Raw genomic sequence first — 23,152 nt, forward strand, 5'->3', positions numbered from 1 at the left:
TGTCAATAGAGGAGACTCCACCTATATAAGCCTTCAAAAAAAAAAAATGTAGGCTGGCTATTTTTGGTACTCGCACTGCCAGCTAATTGTCTCAAGAAGCTGAAAAAATTTAGAAGTAACGTGAGTTCTGTGTGATTTTTAAAAAGTATGTTTAGTAATCACGAATGATGAAATCATTAATGCTTCCTACAGAGTGAGGAAGTAATTAACTGTAGAAGACGGCCTTCTCGGAAATCATGTCACGGGAGGTTTTGTCAGTGGGGTATTGCCGGCAGATGGCAACAGAGACTCTGGAATCTACTTTTGTAGGGGAGTTTAAGAAAGGCTTACCCAGGGCTCATTCCTGAGTTCAGCAGCATTCATCGAACCCCTGTTACGGCAAATACTGTTCCAGACGCTGGCTGAATTAGGAATCATGCTCCTATTAAGTTTTGGAATACTATGTGAGTTATACTCCTTTTATGAATGCCTGGTAACTGTTTCAAATTGGGATTTTTCTCACGAGATAGAAGACTATTTTAAATTCTTAAAGCTGCAATGAAAATTAATATAACCCATTGGAAGGAAATTTGGTAAATACTTATTAAAATTAAAAATGAGAATGTCTCAGGGCACCTGGGTGGCTCAGTCAGTTAAGCATCTGACTCTTGGTTTCAGCTCAGCTCATGATCTCACGGTTTGTGAGTTCAAGCCCCACATCAGGCTCTATGCTATCAGTGTGGAGCCTGCTTGGGATTCTCTCTCTCTTTCTCTCTCTCTCTCTCCCTCTTGATCTGCCCCTTCCCTAGTCATGTGCTCTTTCTCTCTCTCAAAATAAATAAACTTAAAAAATAATAAACTTAAAAAATTAAAAAAAATGAGAATGTGTTTTTCATCAGCAATTTTGCAGCTAGGCATCTATCTTATAGAAGTATTCATGCACAAAAATATACAAGTATGGTCATTTGTAATTATTTTTTAAAGATTTTATTTTTTTTTAAGTAATCGCTTCACTCAGTGGGGAACTTGAACTTACAACCCCCAGGATCAAGAGTCCAACTGAGCCAGATGGGCACCCCTAAGCATTGTTTTTAATAGTGAAGAATTGTAAACAATTAATGGCTCCCAGAAGTCTGTTTAAATAAAGTTATTTATTTAATATAAAGGGAATGTTAAATTAATTAAGAGAAAAATGAAATAGAGCTATTGGGGTGTCTGGGTGGCTCAGTCAGTTGAGTGTCCGACTCTTGATTTCGGCTCAGGTCATGATCCCAGGGTTGTGGGATCAAGCCCCATGTTGGGTTCCGTGCTGAGCGTGGAGCCTGCTTAAGATACTCACTCTCTCTCTCTCTCTCTCTCTCTCTCTCTTTCTTTCTCTCTCTCTCTCTCCCTCCCTCTGCCCCTCTCCCCCACTCGTGTGCTCTCTCTCACTCGAAAAAATAAAAAAGAGAAATAGAGCTATCTTCTTTATAAACACATATCTCCAAGATTTATGAATTAAAAGGTCACAGGCAATATACACATAGACACTGAGTATTTAAGAATGGGGTATTTGTGCATCGGTAGAAAGTCTGAAAGAATGCATAGTGAACTGTTAGTAATTATTGACTCTAGGGAGACAGGTTAACTTTCTATTACATGTTCTTCTATGTTGTACTTCTATGTTTGTGAAAAATTTTAAGAATAGCATAATTTAAAGCTATTATATAGAAACTTTGAAGGAAGAAAAAAAAATAAAATCAATGCCCATGTCAATGCTGTGACTATTCTGAATAACTCAGTATCTTTAAATAAAATATTTCTGATATTCATCTTGGCCCCAGTGTATAAGTATGGAGTATTGCAAATACAGAGAGAGTAAACCTGGCTACCTATCTTAAAAGTCTGTTTATGCTGCACAGTTGCATGGGTTCAAATCCCAGCTCTCCCGTATCCTAGCTGTGGGACTCTAGACAAATCATTTAACTTCTCTGGGCCTTAGTCTCTGTCTATAAAATGAGAACAATAAAATTTTGTAGGGTTGCACGAGAATCAAATGGGTTACATGAAGAGTCCTCAGAACAGTTCCTGGCTTATAGTAAGTGCTCAGGAAATGGAGATTATTACTGCTGAAGGATCGGTAATAGCAAACCCTTCACTGCTCAGTTAGGCCAGTGATTGTGCTCGCTGTAAATATTTTAGAGTTTCTGCAGATAGAATTTATATATAGAAAATACATTTGTCATTGTTTTGTAGGTTTTTTTGTTTTTGTTTTTGAAGTTTGTTTTTGAGAGAGAGAGAGAGAGAGAGAGAGAGCGAGCACATGAGTGCACAGGTAGAGAGGGAGAGAGAGAGAATCCCAGGTAGGCTCTGTGCAAGCCTGACGCCAGGTTCCATCTCATGAACCAGAGATCATGACCCGAGCCCAAATCAAGAGTTGACACTTAACCTATTGAGCCACCCAGGTGCCCCCATTATTTTCTTGTTTGAAATGAATCTTTTAAACTAATTATTTTAAAATTAATGTTCAATTTATTTGTCATATACATTTTAAAATTTAATTTTTTAAAAAGTTTTTTATTTATTTTTGAGAGAGAGAGAGTGACAGAGCATGAGTGGGGGGAGGGCAGAGAGAGAGGGAGACACAGAATCCGAAGCAGGCTCCAGGCTCTGAGCTGTCTGCACAGAGCCCGGTGCAGAGCTCCAACTCACAGACTTGGAGATCGTGACCTAAGCCGAAGTTGGACACTTACCTGATCCACCCAGTCGCCCCTCTTTCTCTCTCTCTCTTTTTAATTTAGTTTTCTTAAGTCTTTATGAATCTCAACATTCTGTTTATAAATCTAATAAATTTTAATAATCACTTTCAAGGGGGAACTTTAACATTTGGTCAACTCAAATTCAATAGACCAAATTTTGTCAAAGAATCAGTCTCATTTGTGATTTAAATTCCTTCAGACATTGTAAACTACAGTATTAAATTTAATATAGATTAATTTCTTCTATTGCCTGAACTGACCAACAAACCAACTACTTATGGTACTAAGGTATAGCAAATTCAGTTTATAAATGTAACATATGCCCCCTTTTCCCCATAGGCTGTGATACATTTATTGCAGTTTATCCATACGTCATGTGTGCTTCCCAAATAAGTTGTAAATCACTGGAAGTGAAGGTAGGGTCAGTTCCATTTTGCTAAGTAGTGACTAACACACAGAGAACTTTGAAGTCCAAAAAGGATTTGAATTGGTGGAAACCAGAAAGGGTATTCCAGACCTGGAGAAATACCAGCAAAAGTAATTGGTAGTAATGGTGGTATAAAGATTTTGCTCATATTTTCCAAGTCTCACCCATTATAAATAAATACACACACACACACACACACACACACACACACACACACACCAGGGTATACAAAATGCATGGGCATTCCGAGTAGCTTGATAACTTTTTTTGTTATTGTTGAGGATTTGAGATCAAAAGATATGAAACTGTACTTTATATGATCAAATAGCTCACAAACAAGTCACTGTGCAGTGGCCATCTTTGGAGTGCTTTTCATTTCTCACATCATATTTCAGGATTTTTCATTCTAGGATATGCTACCAGTGGGTGAATAGACTTATTTTCCTCCCGTACAAGCCATCTCAACTGTCTTACCCCCCACCAGACAAAACAACTCACATTCATTTGTTCCATTCATCAAATATTTATTGAGTGTCTACTATATGCTGACCAGTGTGGTAGAGGCCCTTGGGATACTACAGGGAACAAAACAAAGAACTCTGCCCTTTAGGATCTTACATTCTAGAGGAGCTGACAGGCATAAACATGAAAGCAAATTTTATAGTAGTTTAAGAGGCACTAAATGCTTTGGAAAAAAGAAATGGAACAGCTGGGGAAGGGAGATGGGGCCAAGCTATTAACATCTGGAATTTAAAAATGAAGCAAGGTACACACAAGGTACATACATTCTATACTAAGAATACTTTTATGCGTCTTATTTCTTCTTTGCCCTTTTTGGATCAGGTGTCCATTTCCTGCCTGGCAATTTGTTTAGTAATACCATTTACTAACATGTCTGTCGCTCTACCAGGTACCTTTCACGATTAGCCCATTTAACCTTCATCAAACATCATCATTCTCCTTTATAAAAGAGGAAACTGAGGTGCATATCTTAAGGGACATCAAGAGCGCCAAGCAGAGACAGAGGCTAACTGACTTAAATACAGGTCAAAACAAGATTGACAAACATCCCTCCCTGAACTCCTTAAAGCCATTGGGCCTGAGGTGTGCGCGGCCAAAATGAGTGTGGGCCAGGGAGACAGACGCGACTTGTCAACCGGCCAGGGCCCAGGAGCTACACAACCCTCTGGAAGCCGCGGGCGGGTTGGACCTGGAGGCCCCGCACGCCGGGCCAGGGGTGGAGCCTGGACGGAAGGGGGCGGATCTACCATCTTTCAGTGAAAAAAGCCTCCTGGGGTGGTTTGTCCTATGTTGCGGCCCGTAGCGTCCCTGAGGTGCCGCCCCTTCTCCGGGAGTGGTGGATGTCTGATCACGTGATAAGTCCAGAGGCCGGAACTGGGCAGGTTGTGGGACGCTCAGGGTTTTGATAAAAACAAACGGCGACGGCGCCGCCGCAGGGTCTATGGCCGAGGCGGTAAGGCCCCAGCGCCGGGCCAAGGCCAAGGCCAGCCGGACAAAAATCAAGGTGAGGATCGCCCCCGCTAGCCTTCCAACACCCTGGCGGATGCTCCCTGCCTGTCCCCTTTTTCCTCTCTTGGGCCTCTCTATCCAGGACTACCCATCCCCTGAGCCCTCCGCAGCCACTGCCCGCACCTCCCAATATTTGATCCCCTTACCCACTGACACTGGCCCTGTTCAGTTTTCCATTTCCACGTTCCCCTGCCGGATTTTGTCAGGAGCCCGTATTTTCCTTTTCCTCCTCTGACCTCTGTGGGCTCTTTTCTGCTTCCTTCTTGACTTTTTCTCACCTAGGTCTGGATTCCTGCCATGTAGTAGCTTTTCAGTTTCCAGCCTCATCTTTTGACTCTGTCTCTTTTCTCCTTTAAACCTAGGAACATTTTCAATCCTCTCATGCACAAAGAGGGAAGGGACCGTTCCTCCACGCGTAGCATGTACTCTCTGGTAGAGCTTTATGGATAGCGACAGATAGAAAGTAGATTATAGTGATGGACCTCTTCACTTTTGAAATTCAAGGTGATCGTGGTGCTGCTGCTGTTTATTTCTCATTATCCTGGTCATTTATGATGGGGAATGAATGTCCAGAAATGAAACCAGGGCAGGGCTCACACAGTAGAGATAGATTTGAATTTTCTGGGTTTCTTCTGTTGGTGTGTTTTATATTCGATGCAGCTTGGGTTTTAATTTTACTCCTGTATATTTTCTGAAATGACATTTATTTTACAGTGAACAGATTAAATGCTGGCCCTGGATGGCTGGACCTAGATTATTCTGGCTTACCTAGAACTGAATTTACATTAAGGAAATAATGATGATGGTATTACAATTACTGGGAATTTCCTTTTCTACAAGGGGGTGATGTGCAGAGCAGGCATAACTTAAAAAAGGTATCAAAATCTGATTTTCTCATGGGAACAAAATTTTGACAAGAGACAGGTGTTCACCGGTACGGTATCTAATAATCCATAAATGCTTTATGTGGCTGTCTTTCATTATGATACATTAAAAAAAGGCTGTAATGGAGTTGTGCACATCAGTATACCCAGGTCTGTGAGGAGTTGCTCTTTGGGGCGAAAGCCATCTTGCTATCTAATTTAAGAAGCATATTTAAGAGAAATAATTTTGCATTGTATTGGGCTGGTAAAGAACTAGCTAGACAGAGGAGGAAGAAAAAAGCCCTTGGTCAACCATGCATAAGGTCCCTCAACCTAGAATGTGGTTGTGCATAACATGTAAACATCAGTCATGTAGAGAACAGAATCTTAAATCTTAATCTGTAGGGTTTTTTTTTTTTTTTCAAATGAATGATGAAGTGACAAGTGATAAGTTCAAAGTCATGCAGTTTGACAACTCAAGTTAAAGCCAAATATCGCAATCCAGTAGCTTAATAAATTCATATATCTATATGTCTCTGTCTATAGATAGAATGTTATAAGTACTTAAAAACTTAAGAGGATGCTCTGTGAAGTTATTTTGTTTGCAAGAGAGTTTCTAAAATAAACTAAAAACCTTAAGCTTTTAATCCATCGTGAAAAACCAACTGCTTATTTTTTTGACATATATTAGGCAATTTTCCTATACAAACCCATGTTAATTTATTTGAAGAGACCTTCATTCTAGAGGTATTTGGTCAAACTAGAAATCTGGGCCACATACCTTTTCTCACTCTCCAAGTCTCATCAGTCACTATGTCTTGCCAGTTGTTGTTCCTAAATATTCTCTTAATTCTGCTCATTTCTCTCCATCCCACCACTACTATCCTCCAAGGAAGAATTCTTGGATTTCTGCTAAAGGGGCCTTTCCAAGTTCATTCTTGCTGCCCATTCTCTAAACTAAAGCCAATTGATAGTTTTAAAAACAAAACCAAAACTGATACCTCTCCTCCTTAAAACCTTTCAAATGTTCCCCATTGCCCAGAGGCTAGAGTCTGGAGTCCTTCCATGGTCTCAGGGCCCTAAATGATCTGGCTTCTATCTTTCTCTGCAGCCTCAGGTTTACCACTGTTATCTCTTTTGGTTCTCAACTCTGTCTGCTTCAGGACCTTTGCACATGCTGTTTCCTCTGCCCTGACACCTCTTCCTGCCCCCCTTACCCTAGCTAGCTACTGCTCAGTCATGAGATCTCTAGTGAAACAGTGCTTCCTTAGAGCTTTCCCTTATCACCCTCACATTACTCCTTCCTGCAGTGGCACACTGCATCCCTTTTGTCACTCGCCTCACTCGTAGTTATTTTGTCAACAACCCTTCTCCCTTCTCAATGAGGGAAGGCCTTGTCTTGTTCCTAGTATCCTTCACAGCTCTCTGTGCATTTGGTCATGTTTGTTGAATAAAGGAATAGATGCTGGTATTGAAGAATATTTCCAAGCTTTGTCACTTAGAAGAATTTAGTAAATTTCCTCTGAGTAGCATGAAAAAAAAAAAATGGAAAAAGTCCATAACACCAGTAAGGCCCTCATATTTGTCATTGAAAAAAATTATTCTCTTAGAGTAAATAGATTCATTTTTAGTGCTGGCTGTACTTGGGCCATAATTATAAAGTTCTACATTAATGAAATCTTTATTATCTGTAATACAATTTGTAAATATAACTATTTACAGAGCCATAAAGCAGTTCCAAGGCTCAGTTCAGGAAGTGAGTAGTGTCATGTGTTGTTGCCTTTAGACAGTTTGGGTGGCTTGTGGATTTTTTACTCGGCAGCTGACCTGCATTCCTCAATGTTAATCATCTGGTAGATGACCTCATGTTGTTAGGTTGTGGGTATCACCTCATTCCCAAGAGAGCATCTTAATAACTTTTTCATCTTTTAGTACCATTTTCTACTAGAATATCCCCACCTCAGAGGACCCTGACTTTGGTGATCTTGGTAGATTAGAGGTTAAGTACAGTAGGTTTTTAGATTTGGACTTATTCTACAGATGCAGTGTATTATAGTCCTGGAATGTATATGAACATTAGTTAAATTCTGAATGCCAACAACTCATTAACAGTAACAATGTATGGTGATTGCTAAAGATAGACTGAGATGTGGCCCAGAAAGCTGATCACAGAAACAGAAAGACCTTTAAACTGCCATCCCCTATTGCTCTTGCCTGGATGATTTCTACCTCTTAGTCCCTCCTTCCCATGAGTAGTTACAGGAGTGAAGGTAGGGGATCCACTATATATTATTTAGTTCCTTTTGTGCCTCCTAAGATCTATTCATTTGTTGAGCAAACACTCACTGGTCACCTAGAAACTGTTCAGGGTACTTGGGAAATAACAGGAAAATCAAAGAACCTGGCCTTAAGGCAGTTTACATTCTCAAGGGAGAAGACAAACAAACCAATAATCCCCCTAAAAAATAATTAAAATATGTGATATGTTAGGAGGTGATAAGTGTTAGGAAAACAGAAAAAGAACAGGGTACAGAGTTGAGGAGTACTGGTGAGAGATAAAGATGGGTTGCAATTTTCCAAGGTGACATTTAAGTAAAGACAGAAAGAGACGAGGGAGTTAGCCACATGGATTTTGGGGGAGAAGTGTTCCAGGCTAATGCCCTAAAGGAGACCTGTCTGGTTTGCCCCAAGAACTGCAGGGAGGCAGTCTGGATAGGATAGAGTGAGGGAGGGGAGGGTAGTGGAATGAAGTCAGAAAGGTAACACAGGGCCAGGTCATGCAGGGCTGTGTCAGCCATTGTAGCAACTTCTACTCCGAGTGAAATATGTAAGTGCCAGAGGGTTTTGAGCAGAGGAGTGATACCATCTGAGTTATGCTTTAAAGGAGCACTGTGCTTGCAGTGTTGATAATGGATTGTAAAGGAGCAACAGTAGAAGCAGAGAGACCCTCTAATTGACTGTTGCAGTAATCTAGGCGACAGGTGACAGTGGCTTGGACCAGACTTGTATAGCAAAGGTGGTAAGAAGTGTTTGAAGTCTGGGAGTTTCTGCAAATAGAGCCAAGAGGATTTGGTGATGGTTTAGATGTGGTATGTGGGAGAAAACAGTCAAGGATGACTGAGATGGAGGAGGTGGTGGGTGGAATAGGTTTGGGGGCTGATCAAGGGTTCAGTTTTGAATATGCTAATTTAGAAGCGAGTGTCTGCTAGACATCCAAATGGAGATGTAGAGTAGGGTTGGGTATGGGAATCTAGAGCTTGGGAAAGAGCTCCAGGCTCGAGATTAAGATCTGGGAGTCTTTAGCCTAGAGATATTTAAAGCCAGAGACTGAATTAGGTCACTTTGGGAATGAGTGTAGTGTGAAAAGGTGATAAGAAAAGAACCCAGGGCACCCCAACTTTAAGAGTTTGGGGAGAAGAGGAGGACCCACAAAGGAGTGTGAGAAGCTACCAGTGAGGTATTATGTGTCCCCAGTGCTCTTAACCGAGAATGTAGGGCCCAGAAGCTGGGTGAAGGAAGTGTATAAAGGAGGAGGAAGAGGTCAAGCCTGCAAAATTCTGACACGTGAAGTAAGATTGTTAAGAGCAACAGGAAAGAGGTGGCAGCCAAGAGGAGATGTACTCAAAGCAAAATATAGAGAGACCCCATCATTCCCCCCAAGTCTTTGTACTTGTGCAGCATCCCTGTATACGCGCCCCCCCCCCCCCCGCAAGGAGAGCTGGTAAAATTGCCCCAAGAGCTCTTGATCTGATACAAACCCACGTGTCCAAGCCCTTTTTATCTGTTCTGTGCCAGACATTGTGCTAAGTGCTGTGGATACAGACATTATTGATAAACAGACCCTGCCTTTAGAATAATCTCATGAAAGTATTCTGTGAAATGTGTAAAATTGAACCTTCATTATTCATGAAGAAGCAGCTCGTTGTTATTTTTATGGAAGGAAAGGAGTCGTAATTATTTTCACTTACTCCAGTTCAGAGAGAAGGAATTGCAAATGAGGAAACTTCCATTTGTTTCCCAGAACTTGAACTCTCATTTTTCTTCTGATTTTACAAAAGTGCTCATTGCTTAAAGAAGTATGTGTGCCTGAGAGTACACACATACACACACACACGCACACACACACAGAAATGTGCAGCAGAAATGAAATACCCTGAATTCCATCTCCTGGAGATAACTGGTAGTGGCAGTTTGTGTGCATTCTTTAGTTTTTTCCCACATGAACACAACATTCCAGAGCATATTTTCTTTACTGTGATGTATGGTTAAGTGTGGTTTTCCATATTAACGACTCTTCCATTTCTGTATAAGTGCTTGATTATTTTTCCTTCTGTGGAATTATTTTAAAATTTGTTCTCTATCCATATGTAATTTATGTGGAGATCAAAAATAAGGAAATACGGATTCCTAATCTCCTGGCCAATTTTAGTTGTAAGAAACTTGTCTTTTGTTTAAAATAAAATGGTATGAATTTTTGCACACATAACTTGATACACATGGAGCCCTATTTAGATTTTATTTTGTGATCTGTAATGATTATTATATGTACAGTATGTTCTCCTTTATCTTTATCTCTAGTTAACTCAAGTAGGCAAAGTAATTGGAAGCTGCCTTTTTTATTTTTAAGTGAGATTTTGTATTTTTAGTGTAAGAATAGATTCATATTTTGGTCTAAAAGTTGCGTTTCCTCTGAATTCATTGGATAATCCCTCTGCTTTCTGAGAGGCATATAAAAATAAACTGAGTGTGCCAGAATACATGGTAAATATTCTAGATAATTGAATAATGTCTTTATCTAAAGTTCTTTATTCTAGTACCTAAGACAGAGCTCAGCGCACAGTTGGTACTCAGTAAACCCTTACAGTCCTCCAATCCATCACGAGTGTCTCAAGAAACATTTATTGAACACTGCTGAAAATCAGGGGCAGATCAGATCCAAAAACATAAGATATAGTCCCTGGCCTTGAGATACTTGTGGTTTATGTGGAGGGAGACAGAACATAAAGATAAATAAAGATAAGTAACCGTATGTCTAAACCTGTAACCAGGGCCGGATGACAAGTGTATATATATATATATATAGCAGGAGTTCAGAGTAAAGCACGTGCGGAAGGGTCATTGTAAGAAGATTTTGTCTCGAGGCACGATCATAACTGAGTCATCAGAAGCACTGAGTGCCAGAGTTAAGAGTCAGTCTTTCATTAAGTGGAGAGCTGTGGCTGCGTCTGTGGTGTTTAGAGTGGTGTCTTAGGAAGGCCAGTGGTAATGGCATCTGGGATGAATTGGTGGTGGGGCAAAGGCTGGAGGCTTGGAGACCATTCAGAACCTGTTCCCCTTTTCCGTGCTTTGGAAAAGTGACATAAGCCACAGGGAGCCACCACTGCTCCTGAGGCCTTGGCTTCGGTGATGATTTCAGCAAATTCCCTCTCACTCCACATTCATACCCTAGAGGTCCTGCCCCGGTCTTGGGATTTGTGAGGGAACGGTATCAGGCCTTTGCCATCAGCCCAAACAGTTGTCCGTCCTTCCCTCCAGGTAGCTTCCTTGGTCTGGATGGTCCATTTGAATCAAAGCACCAGCTTCTCTGTCCTGCCTCCGCTCCCTCCTTAGGCCAACTCCAGGCTAATTCCTCTTTGGACCTAACTTCCCTAACCTGTACAGGTGGAATTTTTTGATTCCACTTTTGAACGCCAGAGAAGCACTGACTTCCACCCCAGGGGAAATAAAAGCCTAAACAAAGTCTTATGTGTTCTTCCCAGAGAGGCTAGGAAGTTTTTAAAAAATTCAGTTGATTCTCTAGCCATATTATCTGTTGCTAGAGCTGCTGGGAGTGGGCAGGCGAATTTGGGAGTAGCAGTTGGAGACTTCATTTTGTTAGTGAAGGGGAAGAATTTGAAATTACAAGGGCAATTCTGGAGTGAGGAGAGAGAGCAGTGAGGTGAGGTTGGAGTGGAGTGAGATGGGACATGGGGAGGTTCAAAATTGCCTGAGGGACAGGCTGGGGAGGAAGCCTCTGGATGCCTGTGTGTTGGAGGAGGTGTGGTTGCTTGCCTTGCCCTTGATCATATGGCTCATCTTGTGGCTGCTTCCAACTCCCTGTCTTCCAGTTGGCATTTAACACCCCTTGAGGTCTCTTCCGGCTTAAGGAAAGAGAAATAAAAATCTTCTGTGTTTTACATTCCAGTCTCTGCTTCCTTACTTCTCATTCATTTGTCGGCTCACTAAATTTTAAAAATCGCTCATCTTTGTTTTTAATAGCTTTATTGAGATGTAATTCACATACTATACAGTTCATCTATTTACAGTGTACGTCAGTGGTTTTCAGTATGATTATAAGGTTGTGCAGCCATCACCACTGTTAGGAACTGTTCTCCATAGTGGCTGCATCACGGTACAGTCCTGCCAGCAGTGTATGAGGGTTCTAATTTCTCTACATCCTTGCTGTCACTTATTATCTTACTTTAAATAGTTATCCCAGGGGATGTGACGTGGTGTCGAGGGATTTTGATTTGCTTTTCTCTAATGGCTCATGATGTTAGCATCTTTCTGTGTGCCATTTGTATATCTTCTTTGGAGAAGTGTCTGTTCAAATCCTTTGCCCATTTTTAAATTGGATTATTCATCTTACTATTAAGTTACAAGGGTTTTTTTTTTTTTTTTTTAAATTCTGGATATAAGTCCCTTATAAGATAATTGATTTGCAACTATTATCTCCCATTCTGTGGGTTATATTTTCATTTTCTTCAGTGTCATTTTCAGCACAAATATTTTTGATTTTTATGAAGTCCAGTTTATCTATTTTTCTGTTATTTGTACTTTTGGTGTCATGTGTACCCCAAGGTCATTGAGATTTACTCCTGTGTTTTCTTTTAAGGGTTTTAAAGTTTTAGCTCTTACATTAGGTCTATGATAGTTTTTGAATTAATTTTTGTATATGATGGAAGTTAAGGGCCCAATTTCAGTGTTTGGATATCTTGTTGTTAAGCACCATTCATTGAAGACTACTCATTCCCTGTTATATTGTCTTGGCACCCTTGTTGAAAATCATCTGAGGGGCGCCTGGGTGGCTCAGTCGGTTAGGCGGCCGACTTCGGCTCAGGTCATGATCTCACGGTCCGTGAGTTCGAGCCCCGCGTCGGGCTCTGTGCTGACAGCTCAGAGCCTGGAGCCTGCTTCAGATTCTGTGTCTCCCTCTCTCTGACCCTCCCCCGTTCATGCTCTGTCTCTCTCTGTCTCAAAAATAAATAAACGTTAAAAGAAAAATTAAAAAAAAAATCATTTGAGCGTAAATATAAGGCTTTATTTCTGGATTCTCAGTTCTCTTCCATTGATCTATGCTAGAACCACACTGTCTTTATTACTCTAGTTTTGTAGTAGGTGTTGAAGTGGCAAACTGTGAGATCTCCTTTGTTCTTCTTTTTCAGAATTGTTTTGTCTATTCTGGGTCTCTTGCATTTCCTTATGAGCTTAAGATCCAGTTTGTCATTTTATGCAAAAAAGGCAGCTGAAATTTTTATCGAGATTATGTTGAATTTGTGTATCAATTTGAGGAGTATTGCTGTCCTCCATGAACATGGAATGTATTTTCACATATTAAGTCTTTAATTTCTTTCAGTAATGTTTTGCAATTTTCAGAGTACAACTTTTACAATTCTTTGGTTAAATTTATCTCCCTGTATTTTATTCTTTGTTCATTATAAATGAAATTATTTTCTTGATTTTACGTTTTGATTGTTCAGCTCACAAAAATTTGGCCTTTCCCCTGACCAGTATACCAGCGTTTCACTCACTGTAGTAACCAAAGGCCTCCCTCTCTTGATTTTCTCTTTCTGAACTCCCAGTCTGACAAACCTATTTATTATAGAAGCATACTGAACATCACTGCAGTGTAATTGGACCCACTTTTTCATTTTCTTATAAATACTCGTGCAGCGCTTGCTTGTTATTCGTGATTTTAGGCAGTTGGACAGACTGGTTTGTATGCGTTGTGTGGCTCATATCTGAATCTGATATCCACGGTTCATAGTGTAGGTGAATGTAGTTTTGGAGGGGACACATTGCTTCTTTAATCACCACTTGTAAATGTTTGGTAGCCATATTCATTACCAGCAAGATGACCTCAAATTCCATTTCAAAAACATTTATCTTTTCTTCCTAATATTAGGTACATGTAAACATCTTACATTTTTGGTTATTTACTCACCAACTTTTTTTTTTTTTTTTTTTGCTGAACATTTGCTGGATGGCACAATCCAGAATCACTGATAACTTGTGTAACTGTCAGGTTTGTCTTCCTTACAGTTTCACGGTGAAAGGGGAGTATTTGATTCAGTCATTTTTCCAGTTTGTTTGAGTGTAACAATTTTATTTAAGTAATTTTCCTGTAATTTTTTCTTCTTTATCATCATGTTTTCCAATGTGTCTAGTTTGTTAGTGCCTGAAAATTTTTTAAAACCATAATTCATTTTATTGCATTTTTTAATGGTTCATTTTCTGTTTTTTTTTTGTTGTTGTTGTTTGTTTCGTTTTGTTTTTTGGAGTTAATTTTGGACTTCACAGAAAGTTGTAAATATAATACAGAGAGTTCCATATACCCTTCATGCAGCTTTATGTTATCATCTCACATAATCATAAATTCTATGGTCCAGAATGTTTATCAGAACCAAGGAATTAATTTTGGTACAATACTATTAACTAAAATATAGAATTTATTTGGATTTCAGCAGTTTTCCTACTAATGTTCTTTTTCTGTTCCAGGGTCCAATCCAGGATCCTACATGGCATTTAGTTGTCCTGTCTCTGTTGTTTCCTCCCATCTCTTGATAGTTCCTCAGTCTTTTCTTTGATGACCGTAACAATTCTGTTGTTTTGTAGACTGTTCCTTAATTTGAGTTTTTATCTGGTGTTTTTTATGATCATATTGAGGTTATACGTTATTGGAAAGGCTACTGAAGAAGTGATAGGCCTTCTCAGAACATCACATGGGGATGTGCTACTGGTGATGTTATCCTTGATCACGGGTTAAGGTATTAACCTGCCAGAATTCTCCGCTGAACCTTACTATTTCCCCCTATGTAATTACTAAATATTTAGGACATATTGTGATGCTCTGCAGCTGTCTTGTTTCTGCTTACATTTTCACTCACTCTAGCATCCATTAGTAGATCTTGCCTGCGACAGTTATTATCATAGTGTTGTAATGTGAATTTTCTGTTTTTCTCATTTCACCTACATTTATTGATTGAAATTCTTTAAGAAGGAAGTCATTTTTTGTCCATTTACGTTTATTTTATCCCATGGGTTATAATCTAATCCTGTAGTTACTTATTTTATTGCTCAAGGTATTTGACTTTTTCCGTGCTCAAGGTATGGGTTTTCTGTGACTATGTGAAGATGAAGGTAAATCTATTGAGGCCTCAGCTACTTGGAAACTGTTCTGTTTCACTTGACCTCTAGCAGAATGGAGAACAACCTAATTAAAACTTTCTCCCTCTGTCCTCTAATCATAATTTGCTGCTTATTTTGATGTCTTTCTCTTTTGGGATTATACTAGTGAGTCTCCCAAGTTTACTGTAGGCAAAATTGATTAATAGGAAACATGAAACACATCGCTCATGAAGTTTATTTAGGTTCCATTTTCTAAATTATAAAATTTAGATTTTATATACAATTTAAGAATTTCTTATGTTTAAATCATCAATTGTTGCTATATTACAAATTAATTCACATTATAAATCTTGTTTTTAGGAAAAGAAAAAATCTGAACCCCTTCAGAGGGAAGAATCTGATGAAGTCTCCCTTCCGAAAACCTCCAGAGAGCTGGAAATTTCTGCTCCAGCTTGTGAATTCAAAGGAGACTGTCTGAAGGTGTTAACTGATTCTCAGCTCCAGAATGCTGCCAGTGGACACAACGAGAGTGAAATGTTTGATGTACCACTCACCTCCTTAACTATAAGCAATGAAGGGTCCCTGACATGGAACACAGAGACCTCAAAGGAAGGGGAGGAGGTCAGAGCCTGTGCTGGGGACGATGCCGTGAAGCCCAAGGTCGACCCTGGAGACAGTGCCGGAATCAAAGTAGAAACCCCCAAGAACTTTACAGAAGCAGAGGGAAATACATTGATACAATGTGGACCTTCTGAAAGCCCCTTGCAACCTGATTTTTTTCATACTCAGCAAGAAATGGAAAATTTACAGGTCAGAGAAACTCTGAAAAAGAAAGAAGACAAACAAGCCTTGGGTCTTTCTCCAGAGGTGCTACAAAATGTTGGCTTGCAGAGTTCTTGTGAAGCCAAAGACATTTTTCAGCCACCTAGAGTGAAAAGACTGTATCCCCAGCTGCCAGCTGAAATTGCTGGAGAAGTACCAGCTTTGGTGGCAGTGAAACCCTCGTTCCGCAGCGAGCGACTGTACCCCGAGCTCCCATCCCAACCAGAACTGGTACCGTTTACTAAAGAACAGCTAAAAATCTTTGAGCCTGGTTCGTGGCTGGAAAATGTTGAGTCGTATTTAGAAGAGTTTGACAGCATGGCTCATCAGGACAGGCATGAATTTTATGAGTTGCTATTGAACTACTCCCGATGTAGGAAGCAGCTGCTGCTGGCTGAAGCTGAGCTCCTTGCTCTGACGTCTGATTGCCAAAATGCGAAAAGTCGACTATGGCACTTTAAGGAGGAACAGTTGTCTGTGCAGGTATTTTGACTATTTCAGGAGCCTGGGGGATTTGCAGTGGAGGTGCTCTTCTCGTGAGGCCATCCAGGTCTGGAGTATGCTTATACTAACGCTTGACCCTGACCTAGCCCAGAGTAGTACAGTGGAGGAGTCACAAAGTCAGATGCCTGCAGGGGCCAGGCAGGTGACCTAGAGAAGTGAAGTGGGCTGAGTGGGATGGTGGTCACTGGGCTCATGCCCAGTGGTCTGGGCTCATGCCTGGCCCAGCAGGGGCAGCTGCTCTTAATTCCTTGCTGATTGTTGCTTTGAGGCTGTGTGGTCCCGCATTGCCACGTCTTTTCAATTCCTAAGAAGAGCTGGAAATCCGGATTTTTATGGGCGGGATCCTGAAATGTAAATGTTGGCAACAAAATACAGAGTAGAGGACAAGCAAGTCATGTCTCCAGGTCAGATCCAGCCTGTGGACCATTTACTTTGTAGCCTTGGGCATAATGCCAGGAACATCCAATAGGTGGAGAGTGTCAAGGAGAGCATGATCCATGGAATAAGCTTGAGACGTGATGAGGAAACAGGGAAGGCAATCAGATATGGCTGTATGCAGGCCAAGGTGACCATTAGGAAAGCCATTCCATAGTGGCCTGGGAAGGATGGCAAGGAAGAGAAAGCCACTCTTGGCAAGTTTGGCAGTGAAGGGAAGCCAGAGATGCCAAGGAGAAATAATGTGCTTTTCCCCCGTCCTTAATCCTTATTTATTGGGAGACTCGTGTATCTCTCTTTGTAGATAGAAAGGAGTCTGTGGAGAGGAGAACATTTGAAAATACTAAAAAGGAGGATAGAATCAAGAACACAGCTGAAGGTGTTAGTATTGGAAAGGAGAGGAATTTCTTTTGAGCAGAGGGTAGATACAGAGATATTTTGAAGTCCCTTAAAGTTGTGGAGATCTCACATTATCTTCAGTGTTTGCAAAGTAGAAGGTAAGATTATCAATCATGAGAGTCTTAGGGGCAAGTTTTATTATTTTTTTCTGAGGGTTTGTTTTTCCTTCTTGGACCTTGTGATGCTTTACAATTGGCATTATACTTCTCGGCACCTGATTATATATTTGATTTATTCTCCTCTATGTGGCGGTACTGTCCCCTCACCATGATTTATAAGCTCTTTGAAGGTGGTACTGAGCCAATGCATCATATGCCTGCAGCCTGATTATTTCAAGTGCAAAGAGTTAACTGGTTTCCTATTTTCCCCTTTTGTCCACCGCTAGGGTATCTGTGCAGATCAAGTGAAAGTTTCTGGCTATCATCGCTACCAAAGAGTAGAGATGAATGAAAATGCACTGGGGGAGCTAAAGAAGCTATTTGATGCCAAATCTGAGCACCTCCACCAGACCCTCGCTCTGCATTCGTATACCTCTGTGCTCTCAAAGTTGCAAGTGGAGTCTTACATTTATGCCTTACTCAATAGTTCAGCTGTTCTGAGATCTTTAGCAGTTCAAGGCCGAGGTAGGTGAATAATCAAAGTCTCACTCTTTCTTGTGATCTGCAAGGAAAAAAAGAATTGAGGGGTTGGTTGAATTGTGCCCTAATTGGTATTAGAAGGGAACATTTGTGCTGTTTTACCTTGTCTTTCCCAAGGCAGGATGGAGGTCTGCCTTAGTAACGTTTCTTGGGAGCTATGCCAGGTCTCCCTTCCCTGGGGCTGTTAGTCTGTGCTTCTCTGGGAAGCCAGAGAGCTTGCTTTTTATCATTAATGCCCCTTACTGTCCTATTTATGTGCTTCTTAACCAAGTCAAATTCAAATGCAGTTTTTGATTGTAAAACTGATACTCAGCATACTTTTTCATCCTCTGTCTGTTGTACTTTATTTTTGCTTGTCTGGTTTGTTGGGCTGTTTTATATAACTTTCTTCAGAGGATGTATAATGTTCTGCATTTTTCATCATATTTGGGTTTTACAAGACTAGCTTTGATTGTGTCATGTATTAAGTATGAATTAGCTAATTGAATTATGCAATTTTTATTTCTAGGGGAGATATTAGGAATATTTAAAGTAAAAAAAATCCTTCCCCCTCATTGATTTCATAACTAATCTAAGAGCTGGGGTTAGACCAGAGGTCTGCTGCTTTTTAAATAAAAAATAGATTTTGATGAAGTTGGTTTTCCCTTTGTAATACTTCACAACATTAAATACAGTTTTGGATTACATATTTAGTAGAGAGAATTAAAAAAATTTTTTTTAACATTTATTTATTTTTGAGAGACAGAGAGAGACAGAGCATGAGCAGGGGAGGGGCAGAGAGAAAAGGAGACACAGAATCCGAAGCAGTCTCCAGGCTCTGAGCAAGCTGTCAGCACAGAGCCTGATGTGGGGCTAGAACCCATGAACCATGAGATTATGACCTGAGCTGAAGTTAGATACTCAACCAACTGAGCCACACAGGCACCCTGAAATTCAGATTTTCAAAGAAGTTTCATTTATTTAAGTGATCTTTGCACCTAGCGTGGGGCTCAAACTCACAAACCCAGAATCATGAGTCGCATACTCTTCTGACTGAGCTAGCCAAGTGCCCCAAAATTCAGATATATATATGTATATATATATTTTTTAATTTTTTTAAAGTTTATTTATTATTTATTTTGAAAGAGACAAAGCACAGGCAGGGGAGGGGCAGAGAAGGAGGGGGACAGATATCTGAAACGGGTTCTGTGCTGACAGCAGGGCCCGACGTGGGGCTTGAAGTCACAAACGTGAAATTGTGACCTGAGCCGAAGTCAGACACTTAACCACCTGAGCCACCCACGTGCCCCAAATTGAGATATTTCTGATGCAGTTTTTTCTCCTTTGGATTTTTATCTGAACTAAATATTTTGAGAAGTTATTTATTTATTTATTTATTTATTTATTGAGACACTAAAAATTCTCCCCAAAACACTACTTATATGGGGCTCATTTAATCCTCTTTTTAATTTATAGCTGGCAAACAGACTGAAAGCTTTCCCTCTGATCTGTGTCAACTAAAGGAGTGCATTAGTGTGTTATTCATGTTCACCAGGAGGGTTAATGAAGATGCTCAGTTCCATGACGATATTCTTCTCTGGCTGCAGAGATTGGTAAGGAAACAGATAATTGAAGAATTATCTCTTATTGTAGTTCTTTTTTTCAACAGCTTCTTCAGCTAATTCATTTAATACGTTAATTAGTGACATTTTCTTTGTTCATGACACATGGAAATAAGTTATACTTACCTAGTGTGTTATTAAGCACGAAGTGTTTTTCTTTCTAATAAAGTTTAAGCTAAATAATCTTGGGGCTTCATCCTTGGGAAGAAATGGAAATGTGGGAAGCATGGTAAAGCAAAGATTAGATACGTATTTAATATAGACCGCTGCTCTGAAAACTTCCATGTCATTTAGTTTTATCATCTTATGTTTGATGTTGCGTTAAAAGATTAAGAGAAAAAAGACAGGTGTCAGGATTTGGGAAACTTAAGAAAGATGTTAAGTGTAGTAGCGAAGGAAGCTTCTTTGTCTAGTGGTTTTCAGTGGGGCCGCCTTGGGTGTTTTTTTAATTTTCATGCTAGAGTTCTTACATATGTGGTAAGATCCCAAGCATACTTACTTGGATTTGAGAATCTGTTACAAACTGAGACTACATTAAACTACTTGGCTTGTATCTATTCACATGTGGCCAGGAACATCGGGAATTTGTCTTTTGCCAGATAATTAAAATTGGGTTGCAGGAAAATACTTACGATATTTTGATCGTAGTACTCATGGGTTCATAGGCCTCTGTGTGTCTCTGTGGTAGAAAGTCACCTGTTCATAGTGTATCTTTGGGTATGTACTACATGTATGCTATATGGGTATATATGTGTGTAGTCTCTGGTTATTCTTCTGAAAGATTCACGTATTTCAACATTGGCTAAGTGACTTACTAGACCCTTAGGTACATTTTTCTTCTTAAATAGTGAAACTCTATGTTCTTTCCTGTTCAGGTATCAGTGTTACAAAGAGTTGGCTGTCCTGGAGATCACTTCTTCCTTTTAAACCATATTCTTCGATGCCCGGCAGGTGTTAGTAAATGGGCTGTTCCTTTCATCCAGGTATGATGAATGGTTGTCTAATTTTGAGTGGGATGAGAGAGATTTTGTTAAACATTTTTTCCTGAAGAAATTGCTTTTTTTCCCTTAAAAAAGCTATTTAAAAATATTAATATTTAAAATAAAAATTTTTAAATACATCTATATATATATTCGTATATTCATAGGAGTTTTTATGCTGAAACTTCTTGAGCCACCCTAATTGATGAAATTAAGACAGAATTATAAGAGTTCCCTTGTAGTCTGGCTTGGTAGGTTTAGTAGTATTTAATTTTGTAAAATTTCTGTGCAGGAAGGCTCACTAGGACTTTTTTGGTAATACTCAACACAGCTTTGTAAATTAATCCATCTCAGTTGGTACAGACGAGGCAGACACCTTGAGCATCTCAGTTCTTTAATACTAGCAGAGATCCGCATCTGTGTGATGATCAACTCTCAAATAATCACCTTCAGTGTTGATTACGTGGTTCATGGTTTCCCCTCTCTGTTGCTTGCCTTTGGGTTGTTCTGTTACTCACAGCAACCACTCAGATGGGTAGAAGCCAAGTGCATGCCAAATTCAACTTCTCCACATTACATTTCCTTCAGTATTTCTGGTGGTGAGAAGTTTGAATCGTTTTGGGTAGAAGGAAGATTTTTTGTTTTGTTCTCTCTTTGGATTAAAACAGCAGCATTGTCCTGCATCTTGTCTGGTTACAGTGGTCGAAGGACAGTGCTTAGCGAGCGCTGCTCTTGGAGGACAGCTGACTTCAGTACTGCCAGGTAGCCCGCCAGCTGCGCTCTGCTCTTGTGGATTCGGCGCGAGTCCATCTTTGTTTTCATAACCGCTCCCTTTGTCAGGATGCTGGTGAACTAAGAACGTGGAAACTCGGGTTGTTGGTTTTCTACAGTATGCTTTTTCCTTTTCTGATTTCAGATCAAAGTGTTGAATAACCCGTCAGGGGTCTTTCATTTTATGCAGTCCCTTGCTCTGCTAATGTCGCCTGTCAAGTAAGTGTGGAAGAGCTTTATGAAGTAGAAATTGAAATGCTTCTTTCTACCAAAGGATTGGCTTCCTAAACTGCTCAGATCCAAAGAACTGCTAAGGGAAGAGTCAGCATTCCAGAATTTAATGTTGTGGATTTTCTTTGGGTTGGATACCCTTTGTCCCCAGGTGACCTTTTTAACTGCTTATGTATAAACAATTAAGCTTTTCTGGGTGCCCCTTTTTAGTGGGTTTGCCTCTCCTATCATATATGTCATTGTGAAAGTTGCCGTGGGGAGATCGGAAAAATCATCCTTTCCTTAAAAGAAGACATTTAGAGTCAGAGAGGGAAAAGCACAAATTGCCAAGCTACGATTGGCACACTAGCACTGAAGAGGCTGAAGAGAGGAGGGTGGAGCCATGGAAGAAGGTTCTAGGTGCATGAGCTGGATTGCAAGAATGGGGCAGATCTCAGCAGGAGTGAAGGAGCAGGCAGTGCTCTGGCAGTGGGGAGAACAGGCAGTGGCCCCAAGCACAGGTACAGATGGCTGTGCAGAGGACAGGCAGGAGATCAGTGTGGCTGGAGTGAAGGACTGTGTGGGGGATGGTCAGACAGATGAATAACCACGGTGACTTGGATTATAGAAAGGTTTGACATTAAGACAGAGGAATCTAGAATTGATATGGTCTGGGCCTGGCAGCAGTTGAGGACTTTAGAACAAAGGTAAAAGTCGTATCAAGGAAGGTTAGGATTGACTGAAGGCAGAAGAAGATGTGCTTCTGCTTAACTGAATTACAGGTGCAGACTTTTGGCTCTCTTGGCTCTGGATCCTAACTCACCATCCGGAGGACACTTAACTGGGGAAAAAAGCACAGTCTGTCTCGGTGACCTTGAACAATGTTACTACCACTTGCTCTCGGTCCTAGAAAGCCTGTCTGCCTCAGAGCCTGAGGTGGGATCATGGTGGTGGGAAAAAGAAGGAGGGGTACCTAAGGTCATCTTCCCAGAAAGGGATTAAGTAGCTGGCTGAATAAGGAAATGGTGGGAAAGGGGTGGTTCTGACATAACCCTGTAGATGTCTGAGCCTGACTGACTGTGAGGGCACTGGTGCTGATAGACCCAAAAGACAAAGGAGAGCCGTTTCATAAGGAGAAATGTCTGAGGTCATTGGGGGCCTACAAGTGACAGATACCACTGGACATTTGGGGCTTCAGGACTGGAGCTCCTCAGGTTGGAAGGGCAGCAGTGGACCTATAGAGCTGGAAGTCATAGGAGAAAGTTTCTGTAACAGGAGGGAATGGATGAATTTTTCAGGGTCAGGTCAGAGGGGAAGGAACAGGGGGCTGAGAACCGTGTTGTGGTCCAAGAGGAAAAACTTCTCTAGTTATACCTGCTCCTCAGATCTAGCCAACACCTTGTGAAGTCTGGCTGGCAGGAATTCTCTCCAGTTCTGTCTGCCTGGGTACAGGGGGGCTTCTGCAACATGTGGTAGATATGATTTTGACTTAATGTTTTTGCATTAGATGTACTCTTTTGCCCTATACAAGCTTCTGAGTTACCTGCAGATTGTCCTTTTTTTATTCAGTAAAGCATGGTTCCTAAAATCGTGTACCTGGCAACACTTGGCAGGCCTGGCTCGAGTTAAGGTACCGCCACGGTCCGTACGTGTCAAGGTCCCAGGGAGTGTGGGGGCTGTGCCGGCATAACCGCACTCCTGCAGTGACTCGTCATGACTAATTCAGAGTGGTGGAGGTCTCCACCCCCAATTAGTAAGCTTTTAGCTTCCCTGAGTTTTAGCCAGTTCTTATTTCTTGTTTACTACTTTAAGCCATTTGAAGACTGGATGGATGGCTGACTCTTCTCTAGGGTGAGTAGATGATCCAG

At 40.7% G+C, this 23,152-nt stretch overlaps 1 protein-coding gene across 3 annotated transcripts in view; it reads left to right on the top strand.

Annotated features, from left to right (window-relative positions):
* The first annotated feature begins 449 nt into the window (after positions 1-449).
* The window catches only part of EPG5 (ectopic P-granules 5 autophagy tethering factor), a 115,217-nt gene continuing 92,514 nt past the window's right edge, over positions 450-23,152 (top strand). For 2 of the 3 annotated variants that reach the window (XM_049620161.1, XM_049620162.1), the window contains exons 1-6: positions 450-4,669; positions 15,285-16,229; positions 17,470-17,707; positions 19,178-19,314; positions 20,199-20,306; positions 21,220-21,293. In XM_049620161.1, coding sequence (XP_049476118.1) covers positions 4,607-4,669; positions 15,285-16,229; positions 17,470-17,707; positions 19,178-19,314; positions 20,199-20,306; positions 21,220-21,293 — 1,565 coding nt within the window. In that variant the 5' untranslated portion in view covers positions 450-4,606. The other variant, XM_049620163.1, reaches the window with a different exon arrangement.

Source organism: Panthera uncia (assembly GCF_023721935.1).
Source record: "Panthera uncia isolate 11264 chromosome D3 unlocalized genomic scaffold, Puncia_PCG_1.0 HiC_scaffold_8, whole genome shotgun sequence".
In the NCBI taxonomy this organism is placed as follows: Eukaryota; Metazoa; Chordata; class Mammalia; order Carnivora; family Felidae; genus Panthera; species Panthera uncia.